We start from the raw sequence: 12,819 nt of genomic DNA on the forward strand, positions 1-12,819 counted from the left end.
GCAATAACCAGGAGGATGAGAGGGCTGGCCCTGCTATCATCAAAGTTACTTCTCCCTGAACTAAAAATAAAATTCTGCTTTAGGTGTGTAACGTATACATGTATCTTAGTTGCTTTTAACAAAAACAAAATAAAACAAAAAAGACATCAAGTAGCTAATGAAGTTAGCTCTAAGACCACTTACCTCTCCAGGATGCAATCTATCCCAGTTTTCATTAATGTATGTCATAAGCTCAAGTTCAGAATCAAAGTATTTCTTCTTGTGAATAACACTTAGGTTGTAAAGGCATAGGTGTGCTATATCTACCCTGGAATCCAAAAATAATCACAATATACAAAAGCAATGTTTTTGGTTATTGTTAAGAAATCACATTAAAAAAAATAAAAACAGCAATTAAAAAACCCAAAGTGAAGTATTTAGGTGAGCAGAGGGTAAACAGCATAAGTCATATTCACAATATAATAAATCATTACATATGAAAATAATTGGAAAACATTAAATATTTGCTTATACTGAGTAGTAAATATAAACTAAAAGGTATTTGAGTAATTTCTTAAAATACATTCAAAGAGGAAGTAACTCTAAGAAAAAATAACTTAGAATAAAAAATTTTGCATTTCACTTACATATAAGCCATAGAACAGATCATATTTTAACACTTTATCTGATTCATGAGTTAAATCTTATCTTTTCCTAAAATACATTTAATAAAACATTTAATAAACATTTAATAAAAATTTCTAAGTACTTGTATAAGCATTTTATCAGAAATCTCCCAAAATTCATCACACTTCCCATACCCAAGAATTACACTAAACAGAAGCCAGCATATTTGGTATAAGACCTCTCTCTTCTGCTGTCTGCTATTCTGAAGGCCCAAAAGAGTTAAAAACATGAATAAGAATTTTGAAAATCCAAAAGAAATGTAAAGCTACGTTTTATGCATCAGACAACAAATGGCCTTATTATTTCAACAATAAAACTAGATAATCTTTAGTGAAATGATATCAGGTTTACGGATCTATAAAAGAAATAAAGCGAGGTAAAATTTTTACTTAAACCAAGTTAATAATAAACAGAACATTTCATCCTGTAGGTTTAAGAATATGGCCCTTTATTGCTTCTTAACAGAAATGTCCATACTTACCACTGTAATGGTAGACGTTTGAGGTATTCTGGTCCAGAACTGCAGACAGAGCAAATAAATGTATAAAACCTAAGAAAAAAAGAAAAGTTTCATATTGAGTAATCAAAGGTATACATAAATTATTCAACAACTAAAGCCAATATTCAGCAAGTACATATCCTACAATAGATGAGTGACACACAAAGCAAAATATAATTTGAACTATGACACTGTGATTTAAAGTTTTCTAGTAACAACAAAATTGCAAGGGCAATTTTTTTTTTTTTTACCCATTAGACATTCAGAGTTCACACAGAGATTCATACACAGGTATATTTTACTAATGGCTTGTGTGTACCATGAACTGTGATGGCAGCCCCCACATACAATGTTCTACTCAATGCTCTGAACAATCTGGTAAAATAAAAGGAGATAAACTGATCTTCGTAAGTTCTGAAAGACAGTAAGCAGCATAAGCCAACATTTAAACCCAGGTTTTTTATGCCAAGTTCAGTGCTCTTTCATTTTCCTTCCTAGAGCTCTCTGCTATTCCACATTCTCCTAATCCAGAAAGCACATTAGGTCTGCTTTTGTAAATTCTTTAGATCAGTGAAGGTGTAAATTTTCTATCAAGATTCTGTGGCCTTTGCCAATTTTCTGTCACAGGATCCCTTTGAGGTTTTTAAAAGGAAGGTAACAATGGGAATAGTTTAGAGCACTGTGGGGCAATAGGAGCAAATATAATCACTGATTAAATACTTAAAACTGTTCTGGAATAACATCTAAAAGCACAAAAATTATGTGTATTTTAAAATTATGAATAATTTAAGTCTATCATTCAATATTTTCCCTCTTAAATGACTCCTTCACAAATCATTGTTGTAATTACATTTAGAAATCTGAAACTGCAAACATAGCTAGAATATAAAAGCTAAATATATATATATATATCAATTGGTAAAGTTCAAGTGTCCTTCTCACCTGTCTCCAAACAGCATTGGCTTTTGAAGGCATTGCACACAAGCCTCATGAAACCACTGCTTACATTTGCAGCATTGTAGCATCTTTAAATACCAGCTATAAGAAAAAAAGTTAAGATTAAAATGACTACCTTTTGAGGTAAAGTTTTAAAAACAAAGCAAAACAAAACCAAGTGGCATTATACAAAATAGTTATGATTACATTATGACATTTCTGCTATATTTAACATAAAATTTTTTCTTTCCCGAAAAGGTTACTGAGGATTTCATCCCTCCTTTCTTTTTCACAAGAACTTATGAAGCCTGGTTCCTAGACCAGTAAAGAATCTCTGTCAAAGAACCAACCCAGGATTTTTTTTCACATCAACTCTCTACACCCCCTAAGGGAGATTAGTTTCAGAGGTTACTGATGTGTACAGCTGTTCGCCCAATATACCCAATAGTCATAAGCAGCTTTGTATCTTCACACTGTTTCCATTATTCTTTTCCATTATAATGGAAAGGAATGTAGAATAGCAACTTCATATATAAATTTGGTGAACATAATTATAAATCTAATCAAAGACTCTACCAGATATAAAGGCTTTGTGACAGGTTTTGTTCTTTTTCCAATAGCTGAAGAAGCTAAAACTAAATCTCTACCTAAGGATATCCTCTCTTTTCGGCTGGTACATGGTTCTGATATACTGATATCCTTATTTGCCACCCAAATAATGCCTTTTCTTCCAATAATTATTTTGCTCAAAAAGTTAAGTCCCCCATTAACTGTAAGCCATATATAGGCAAAGGCAAGAAGACCAATATTAAGTAAGGTTATTCATTCATCAAAAGACTAATAAATACCAATTATGTTCCAGGTACTTAGCTAGGTCCTCTGCTAAAGTTAGAGTGGCTAACAATATCAAACACAGTTCACATGGTCATGGTACTTAAAGAACAATGAATGATCCACTTCATAAAATGGATTTTGAGTAATACTTTAAACCAAATGCTAAGTATAAATGAGTAAAGGAAAAGATCATTCTCTATGCTTATTCACGTATCTCTTTTATAAGTGAAAAAGAAACTAGACAAATGTTTCTTAAATCTGCAGGTGACAAAAACTAAGAATTGTTACAAAAATGTTAAATCACAAATAAAAAATTCCATTAAGAATTAGAGTTTAGGGAGAACGAAGAACTAAAAATTCATTCATCTATATATTAATGTTGCATCACTGAACAACTTATGTCCCAGTCATGGTAAACTTACAGACATTTTCTGTATATGCATTTGAACAGATAATATGTTAATGACAATGACTGTCATTTAATGACATTTAATGACAATGACTAACCCAGCATTCTAAACAGTACCCTTGTTGGGGTGCCTGGATGGCTCAGTCGGTTAAGCGTCTGCCTTTGGCTCAGGTCATGATCTTGGGGTCCTCGGACTGAGCCCCGAGTCTGGCTCCCCACTCGGCAGGAAGTCTGCTTATCCCTCTCCCTTTGCCCCACCCCCAACTCATGTGCTCTTTCTCTCTCTTTAAATAAATAAAGTCTTTAAGAAAATAAACAGCACCCTTGTCTTAAGAGAAACACTGAGTCTGAGAGGAAGAAGGACACAAGAAAACAATAATTACAATTTAAAGAGTGAAATACGATTCACTAGCATTTTTTTAAATGTACTACAAAATACATGATTTACAACTTGGCTTAATATGAGCTTATACCAAAAAAAAAAAAAAAGAATTAGAGGTATTAGTTGACCACAAACCCAAAATGAGCAAAAAAAAATTTAAGAGGACAACCCAAGAGAAGTAATAAATAGAATCTTTCTTTGCAACAACAGAAGCATAATGTTATGAACTCTAATAGCCCAATTATATTCTGGGAGACTACTCCTGGAATTTTCTAATTTTCTAATCATAACACCGTATTTCAAGAGTAACTTTCAAAACCTAGAGCGCAACAAAGACAGAGGTTAGAAGTCATGTCACAAAGAATGTTTGATGATAATGGAGATTTTAACCTGGAAAAAAACACTACACTATTGGTGTGAGTCACGGAAACAAGAAATATGATCGCTGGATTGAAATATTTTAGAGTTACCTTCTAAGAGAGATAAAATGTATCTGTTTAGTTCCAAAAAGAAAACTAAGACCAGTGATCAGAAGTTAAAGGTAAATTTCTAAGCATTCTTGGTTAGAACTCAGATTCACTTATTTAGCTAACATCTAATGATACAGATGAATATAACTACGACCTCTAAATTTTCTGCCCTAATTTTCTTTATTGACACTTTCATGCATTTACAATTCACTATCAATCCCACACCACAATCAGTAACAAAATAAGATAATATAAACAAAAATCATGTAAAGGGCATGAAATAACTACTTACTCTCCAGGGCCTCCACAATAGCAGTAACACTGCTGGACATTGGTTTTATGACCTGCATCCCATTCAAGGTCTGCCACACTATAGGGTAATGTCTGCTTCATGACTTGCAATGCTTTGGCATTTGGTCCTTTCTTAAGCGCACCACCCCTCTATATTAGAGGGAAAAAGTTATTTAAACAAATGAAGGATAAAATTTTAAATACAATTCTTTAACATAAAAATGCTTCTGAAACTTCTGAAGAAATCTCCACTCTAAATTTCTTACCATATCACAAACTGTTTGACTAACAATAATCTTTATTTTGTTGTTTTTCAAATTATTGCCCCAATTCCAAGACCACTCACTATCAGAAAATAAGTGCAAGGATAGCTCCAAGTCACTTTAAGCATCATTAGTCAAACAATAAGCCTCACCTCTTTCTACCCAGCACTGATTGTTCATTTCAGTCACATAAACTTTCAACGTATACAATCATTACGTTGAGAGTGCCTTACAAATTCCATTTAGGGCTTTAGCCCAAAACACTTAAAAGATACCTTTGTTGTTGTTGCAAAAACACACTGTCGACAGAGCCATTTTTCATCTGAATCAATCACACTGGAATCAATATGAGGTGTGTGACACAACTGATGATATCCTTAATATCAAAAAAAGCATAAAGCAAATTCTATTTTATTAATAAATACTGCAACACAATTTCAAGAAGGCATTTTAGTACTCTTCTCCTACATTAATGTATTTACAATTGATGAATAAATTTATGATAACAGCTTCAAGTTACCAATGTAAAGTATTTTTAATCATTAATCTTCAACAGGAGCATTAAGTATGTAATAAAACTTTTTGACAAGATTAAAAGAAATCAATGTTTACCTTGGCCACACTTATCACATATAACCATTTCATTGGGAGCTTCTGAATACTCTTCTTGACATATTGTACAGACCATTTCCCCACTTCCAGTGGCTCCTAAAATGTTTAAAATATACATTAAAAGATAGTCATAATAAAGAAGTATTTCATATACCAAAACTACTTTTTTGACTCTGTGGGTAGCCCATACTGGCAATGTTTATTCACTAAATTACAATGATTTCTTCTCAAGACAAAGTACTACCCACAAAATGCTATCTCTATGCACCCTGTGTCCCTCCCATCTAACATTCCTACTCCCCTGGAGGGTAAGGAAATGCAATGTTTTGTGAACACTTGAACTACTCTCCAGAACACACATCTACCTATATACATGTATCCACCCACCCTATACTCTCTACCATCATAAGACTAAAGAAAAAGGGCAAAGAAGGTATGTCGATGACTTCTTTCTTTCTACATTTCTTTTTATGTACTGACTTATGAAAGAAGCTGAACCCCAATTATTTAATCTCCAGCTTCAGAAATCTGGAAATATGCTGTCCAATGAAGTCTCCTAACAAAATCTCAGTGCAACAAATGTTAAGGTGTTCCACAGTTATTAATTATATTTTTTACCTTAATAGGTAAATTATTTCTTCTTTAGGCATTTTTGCTCTAAAAACAATTTTATTCCCTAAAATTAAGAATATGATTTTAACACTCTAACATCATTATTCCCAATAGTCTCTTCTCCTCAATTTCACAGTTAAACTACATGGTATATTCATATGCCAACAATAATAAAAAGGTACTATTCTGTGCTATCAGCCAAGTACTGTTAGGTTCTTGACATATATTGTTTTGTTTAATTCTACAACTTATTACGTAAGTATCTTGTTATTATAGAGAGGAACTGAGGTTCAGAAAGATAAAGTAACTAACCCAAGGACCCTCAGAAAGTATCAAGGTAGGATTCGAATTCAGATATGCCAGAGTCCATATTCTCTCCACTCTAAGATCTTTTCTTTCATCTATATTTTGTAATATTTTTTCTATCAAAAGTACTGTTTACACTATTTTCAAAATTATAATTTCTAATAGCTGCATAATATTCTATCCAGTAGAAATAACCAAATTTACTTTATTACACCTCTACTCTTAGATATGTAAGTTACCAAATTTTTTGTTTGTTCATTTTTTGCATTTTTCCTTGTTTATTTTGGTCTCTTGTCCGCTCTCCCTACCTCTCCCAGGCTTTGTTTACTTCCTTGTACACTTGGAAGGAAATGGCCTGCATAGCTTCTGAGTTTACGGCTCCAGTCAGGAGAGCAACCGGATCGAGCCTGACACCTCTCAGTCCAAATCAGCAATTCCCTAAAAAAGGACTGATGGCCCCGGGTTTTATCTTATATATATCAAATTTTTTGTTGTTGTTAAAATAAAACTACAGTAAATATTTTCCACCTAACATTTTCACTTTTGAATTATTTCTTTTGAATAAATTGCTAGAACTGAGTATGCAGTATCGATTAAAGAATATAAAACATTAATGCAACTATTAAAGTAATATCTAAAATAAAAACTATTTTCACAGAAACCATATTAGGTGTTAAAATTTAAAATCCTTCTAAATATATTTGTTTTAACCTATCTCCCCTTTTATAATACACATTTCTTTGACTACTAATATGACTCTCTCTACATAAGTTTATTTACATAAACTTTTAAAATAATCTTATTAGGATGCCTGGGTGGCTCAGTCATTAAGCGTCTGCCTTAGGCTCAGGTCATGATCCCAGGATCCTGGGATTGAGCCCCCCAGCAGGCAGGCTCCCTTCTCAGCGGGGAGCCTGCTTCTCCCTCTGCTTCTCCCTCTCCTGCTCCCCCTGCTTGTGCTCTCTCTGTCAAATTAATAAATAAAATCTTTAAAAAATAAATAAATAGGGGCACCTGGGTTGCTCAGTCATTACGCATCTGCCTTCGGTTCAGGTCATGATCCCAGGGTCCTGGGATCGAGCCCCACATCGGGCTCCCTGCTCAGTGGGAAGCCTGCTTCTCCCTCTGCCTGCCGCTCCCCCTGCTTTGTGCTCTCTCTCTGACAAATAAATAAAATCTTAAAAAAATAAATCTTATTAAACGGGTGAAATTAGTCCAATTTATTAAGTTATTATGATATATATATATTATTAGGTTTCTTATAGGAAGAAAATTACTAAAGCTACTCTCCACACTGAATCTGCCATAATGCAGTATTCAGTTTCACTTCCTCATTCTACAGCAACTCCAATTACATGTGCGCTATTTTCTGGGTGCTATAAAGAGTTAAATAGGGGTGCCTGGGTGGTGCAGTCAGTTAGGCATAGGACTCTTGGTTTCAGCTCATGTCATGATCTCAGGATCATGGGATCAAGCTCTGCATTGGGCTCTGCACTCAGTGCAGAGTCTGCTTGAGTTTCTCTCTCCCTCTCCCCCTTCCCCCCATGTGTGTGCACACACTCTCTCTCTCTCCTACTGTCTCAAATAAATCTTTTTTAAAAAAGAGTTAAATAGCCCAGAGCAATTCTTTTTTCTTTTCAATTCTAAGGATAATTAAAAAAGCCAGTGAGCAAAAGCAATCACAGACCACTAAACTGATAATACTGGGTGGAACACATGTTGGACAGTACCCTTCACCTTCACAACTTTCTATATGTATGACTGGCTTTCTTCTTCCTGTCTGCAAGGAAGGAAGGAATGGATTGGGGGCGGGGGGGAGACAGACACATAAATCTGTATTTAACCTGCAAGAACCCTGAAAAGTTGAAAGGGACTCATAACTAATAGGGGAACAGAAGCAGTATAACATGTTTCAGTCCTACCACAAAGACCCATGTTTATAAAGTAAAAAAGAAAAGATAATTCTGTATGCGGGGTAACAAAATGTGCTCAATATAACTACTGTTGGAGATCTCCTATCCTTCTCCTATCCCTTTTCTCACTGACTCCTCAATTTCAGATTCAAAACATAATTTCAGAACTTCAAACTGATCAATCCCAAGAACTATAAGAAGTTTCTCTTGAAAGACATTTTACTAGAGTAAGAGCTAAGCCCTGAGTAATCAACTATGCACATGGTAATTAGAACATTTAATTCTTTTACAAAACTTTCTTATTCTTTAAAAAAATTAAAAGTGAAATCAAGAAATAGAACACACAGTAGTCACCTACCATAGAGTTCCACTTGGGATTCAAATTAAAAACCCAATCACTAAATACTTTAGAAAGGTATCCACCCTTTAGGGAAAGAAAATTTACATCTCCTTTCTAGGAGATATGAAACACAGGTCTTAGTGCAGGCCTATTAACTCAATAAAAAAAAAAAAGGCAGGGCTTCGGTGTGCAGCTAAAATACTCAGATTTTTAATACTCGTAATTTATAAATCACTTTTCATGAGAGAAATACCTAGAACAACACCTTTATTTAGCAGATTCAAAGGGCATACAGCAATTATATAGATTATTACAATAATAAAATCGAAAGCATTACAAAAAACATACCTATAACAATACCTGTATTCACTTTTACTGGCATACAAATATAGCCTCATTTTCCCATCTAAACATTAAAACCCCTAATCAAATGGCCATTTCAAATCATTCTTATTAATGAATACTTCTAGTACTCTAAACCTGTTTAATATGTCCTAATTTCCCCCAAGTCATCTGGCAAATAGTATGTTCTCAATAAATACTAGCTCTCTACATTACGTTTACTAAATATAAGCAGGTAACAGTTAAGTTGAAGCCCAAAGTGTTACCCATATTAGTGGCTAAAAATTTTTCTTCAAAGTTATTATCAGATGGGCCCTAACAATAGTTCATAGATGTGCATCACTGATGCATCTGTTCTTTAGTCTATCTCTACTCTAACAAGAATAATTCCTGTTCTTTCAGGGTCTATGACATAGATTATAACTCCTTGAGGACTATGAAGAGTACATTTCCTCAAAAGTGATTCTGAGTTACCTTAATATACTGTACTCAACAAAAAACACTAGAAAGTGACAGGCTAAAGAAAATCAAATTTTAATGTAAATCATGTTCAAGAGAAATAGTAGCACCTGCCTGTTTGAATGTCCTTCCAGAGAACCCAGGATTTAGAACTGTCTTCAAATATGATGAAGCAGCTCTGTTTCAATATGTTTATCTGAAATACAGAGGAATATTTATGGTGATTTCTTTGTAAGTCAAAAACATGAAGTTAAATTTAAATTCAAAATTATTAAAAGTTTACTGCAAAAAACAGCAAAAGATATATAAAGGTAACCTGCCTTTTTGATAGTTCCAAGATAAAACAAGCCATCTGACCATCTAGCTAGGACATCCTGACCCTCTTCAAATTTACATGCTGGCTTTTTGACTTTATGTCCATCCTGTAAAGACAGCTTGGTCAAGGATGTTGGGGTCTTTTGGTTTCGACGTAAAGGAGACCGCTTGTGGACCAGTGAATTACCTGCCCCTGTAGAGTCTCTGTTTAGGAAATAAAAGACCATATACAAGATTAACTTACTTATAGAGCTTATTTATATACCAGTGATATGTTTTACGTATTAATCAAAAATTCTGATTTATTAAAAACCTTAAATTGGGGGAAAATATAATAGGTACCTCAAATCACAAATACTCTCTAGGAATAAATAACTTTAAAAGAAAATGACAGGTGTTCTCAAAATTCACTCAGTGCCTACCCTTACTGAGACAAGGATTCAACAATCACTCTAAGATCACACATATTCAGGGCAGCTATTATCAAAATAACAGCTCTAAGTGGAAGTGGGTCATGAGCAAAGGATGCCTTAAATCTCATGACTGGATTTAGATAAACTAAAAGAAGTTACATGGCACAATTTCATAAGCACATGAAAAGGAATAAAAATGATTATGCCACATGTAGTGAAAACACACTAACCGATGACTTTGGGGTAGTTGGGTATATTCAACTCATTGGAAGAGTAGTCATGACCTCCTTACAGGGAACCACTACTGAATTAAGTCTTGTTTATTGATGAGAATGTGTCCCAAGTCCCTCAAATATAGACTAGTTTAAAAAAATTAAGAACCACCAATTTCACAAAATCATACTCAAATGAGAGGTATAACATCATTTACATTTTTTAAGCAAAAGACCCCAAAATTATGTATTCCAAAATTACATTATAATTTGTATATTAGTAATTCCATAAACAGCATAGCATAACCACAGCATAACTACTATCCACTTTTCCTCAAAGGTAACAAAGCACTGTTTAGTTTCATTTTCTTAACTTAGATGCTTTACTAATTAAACATACCACAATGTATAAAATGAGACAGAGAATAATTCAAAAGTAGATAGTATAAAAGTTAAATAAAAATAAAACAAGTGGGGAAGAAAAAAGTTTCAATACCTAGGAATTGGGACTAGCTAATTTCAATACCTAAGAATACACAAATCCTAGGAAATTCTGTCATGAGCTTCAACATGAATGAACCTTGAAGACATTACGCTAAGCAAAAGGAGTCAGACAAAAAAGAATAAATATTATATAATTCCACTTATATAATGTAACTAGAGTATCAAATTCAGAGAGACAGAGAGCAGAATGGTGGTTGCCTAGGGCCAGGAGGAGGTCTGCATGCAGAGTTAGTGTTTAAGGGGTAGCAGAGTTTCAGTTTGAAAGATACACTACATTTTTTTTCTTCAAGTTTTTATTTAAATTCCAGTTAGTTAAAAAATAAAATAAAATAAATTCTAGTTAGTTAATATACAGTGTAATATTAGTTTCACATGCAGAATTTAGTGATTCATCACTTATGTACAACACCCACTTCACAAGTGCCCTATCATCGATTTAACCCACCCCCCTACCTACCTACCCTCCAGTAATGAAAGACATACTACAAAGATATCCAAAGGAATAATGATTGATATCATCCCAAATTTGCTGCAAACCATTAATCTACACATCCAAGAAGCTGAACAAACTCCAAGTAGGACAAATGGCAAAGTGACCTATACCCAGATTTACCACAGTAAAAATGCTGAGAGAGAAAGAAAAAGAACTCATCACATACAAGGAAACTCCAGTAAAAATAATTTCTCATCAGAAACAATGAAGGCCAAAAGGCAGCGAGATCCTATATTCAAAGTGCTGAAAGAAAAAACTGTCAACCTAGAATCTTATACCCAACAAAATTGCCTTTCAAAAATGAAAGCAAAATAAAGATAATCTAGGGTAAACAAAACTGAGAGAATTGTTGCTAGCAGAGCCACCTTACAAGAAATACTAAAGGAAGTTCTTAATAAGGTTGAAAGCCAGTAAACCAAAGTAGAAACACAAATCAACACACCAAAAAAAACCAAAGAGCACTTGTAAAGGTAATTAAGTAATATTGTGAATGTCTTTTATAACAGTATAAATGCATATTTCTTCTAACTCAAGTATATGGAACAATATGTGTATAATTGAATTATAAGGCCTATAACATATTTGGCAATAACAGCACAAAGGCAGTAGTGGGGAAAAAAAAATTGTATTAAAGTAAAGAAATGACACCAGATAGTTATATCAACCCATAGGAACAAACAAAGAAAACCAAAAATGGTAAATAAGAAAGTAAATGTAAGTGAAGTATGTCACTTCAAGGAAATATCTGCCAAATACCCATGTTAGTCACTGTTTCAAGTAAAAATGGTATTCCATGAAAAAGCTGCTACTTCAGCTGACAACTCAAATAATGACATAAATATCCTATCTATACTTCCTATTTCATCACACATGACATTAAAAATCTAAAACTCAGGGGCGCCTGGGTGGCTCAGTCAAGCATCTGCCTTCAGCTCAGGTCATGACTTTGGGGTGCTGGGATGGAGCCCTGCGTCAGGCTCCCTGCTCAGGAGGGAGGCTGCTTCTCCCTCTGCCCCTCCCCCTGCTCGTGCTCCCTCTCTCAAATAAATAAATAAAATTTTTAAAAAATATATAAACTCAAAGTTAAAGTTTAGTAAAAACAACTTTTACTGAAAAAAGTTTCACATCAGGAATGTTCTTAAATGAAATAGGGTTTTCTGTGTATGCGTGCATTTTGGTGGGTTCTAGGGGGGTTTTTTGGTTTTTGTTTTTTTACTGTGTGTGCTCAACAATGAAGAATACTGCCTTGTTTCATGCTAAGGCGCACAGCAGTTTGACCATTGTTTTCATGCCATCTGTACAGATAGACACAATAAGAAAGGCAAATAACATCTAAGTATTATGAAAATAATTTTGACCTTTCAGACTCCTACCAGGATCCATGGATCACACTGTGAGAACCATGCTCCAAATAAAGGAATATATGTTCCCATATATCTAAATAAAGGGAATGTGTCTGCTATAGACAGCTGTGAGGAAAAGGCATTTAGTATGATAAGGGGTTAAAAGTCTGACAAGACGAGTGCCAGAGAGAAGTAAAATGGAGGA

The 12,819-nt window shown here is 34.0% G+C and overlaps 1 protein-coding gene across 4 annotated transcripts in view; it reads right to left on the minus strand.

Moving 5' to 3' along the window:
- The window catches only part of MTF2 (metal response element binding transcription factor 2), a 56,642-nt gene that overhangs the window by 15,658 nt on the left and 28,165 nt on the right, over positions 1 to 12,819 (minus strand). For 3 of the 4 annotated variants that reach the window (XR_004681582.1, XM_035018019.1, XM_035018020.1), the window contains exons 2-9: positions 9,655 to 9,853; positions 9,449 to 9,530; positions 5,363 to 5,458; positions 5,026 to 5,126; positions 4,489 to 4,637; positions 2,108 to 2,203; positions 1,148 to 1,216; positions 184 to 307 (exon numbers count right to left, since the gene is read on the minus strand). Coding sequence is in view for 3 of the 4 variants with exons in the window: in XM_035018019.1 (XP_034873910.1) it covers positions 184 to 307; positions 1,148 to 1,216; positions 2,108 to 2,203; positions 4,489 to 4,637; positions 5,026 to 5,126; positions 5,363 to 5,458; positions 9,449 to 9,530; positions 9,655 to 9,853 (916 nt within the window). In the remaining variant the exon portion in view is untranslated. Of the gene's footprint in view, positions 1 to 183; positions 308 to 1,147; positions 1,217 to 2,107; positions 2,204 to 4,488; positions 4,638 to 5,025; positions 5,127 to 5,362; positions 5,459 to 9,448; positions 9,531 to 9,654; positions 9,854 to 12,819 lie in introns of those variants that run through there. The other variant, XM_035018021.1, reaches the window with a different exon arrangement.

The sequence above is a fragment of the Mirounga leonina genome, unplaced genomic scaffold (genome assembly GCF_011800145.1).
Source record: "Mirounga leonina isolate KUSES-001 unplaced genomic scaffold, KU_Mleo_1.0 Mir_173, whole genome shotgun sequence".
Lineage (NCBI taxonomy): Eukaryota > Metazoa > Chordata > Mammalia > Carnivora > Phocidae > Mirounga > Mirounga leonina.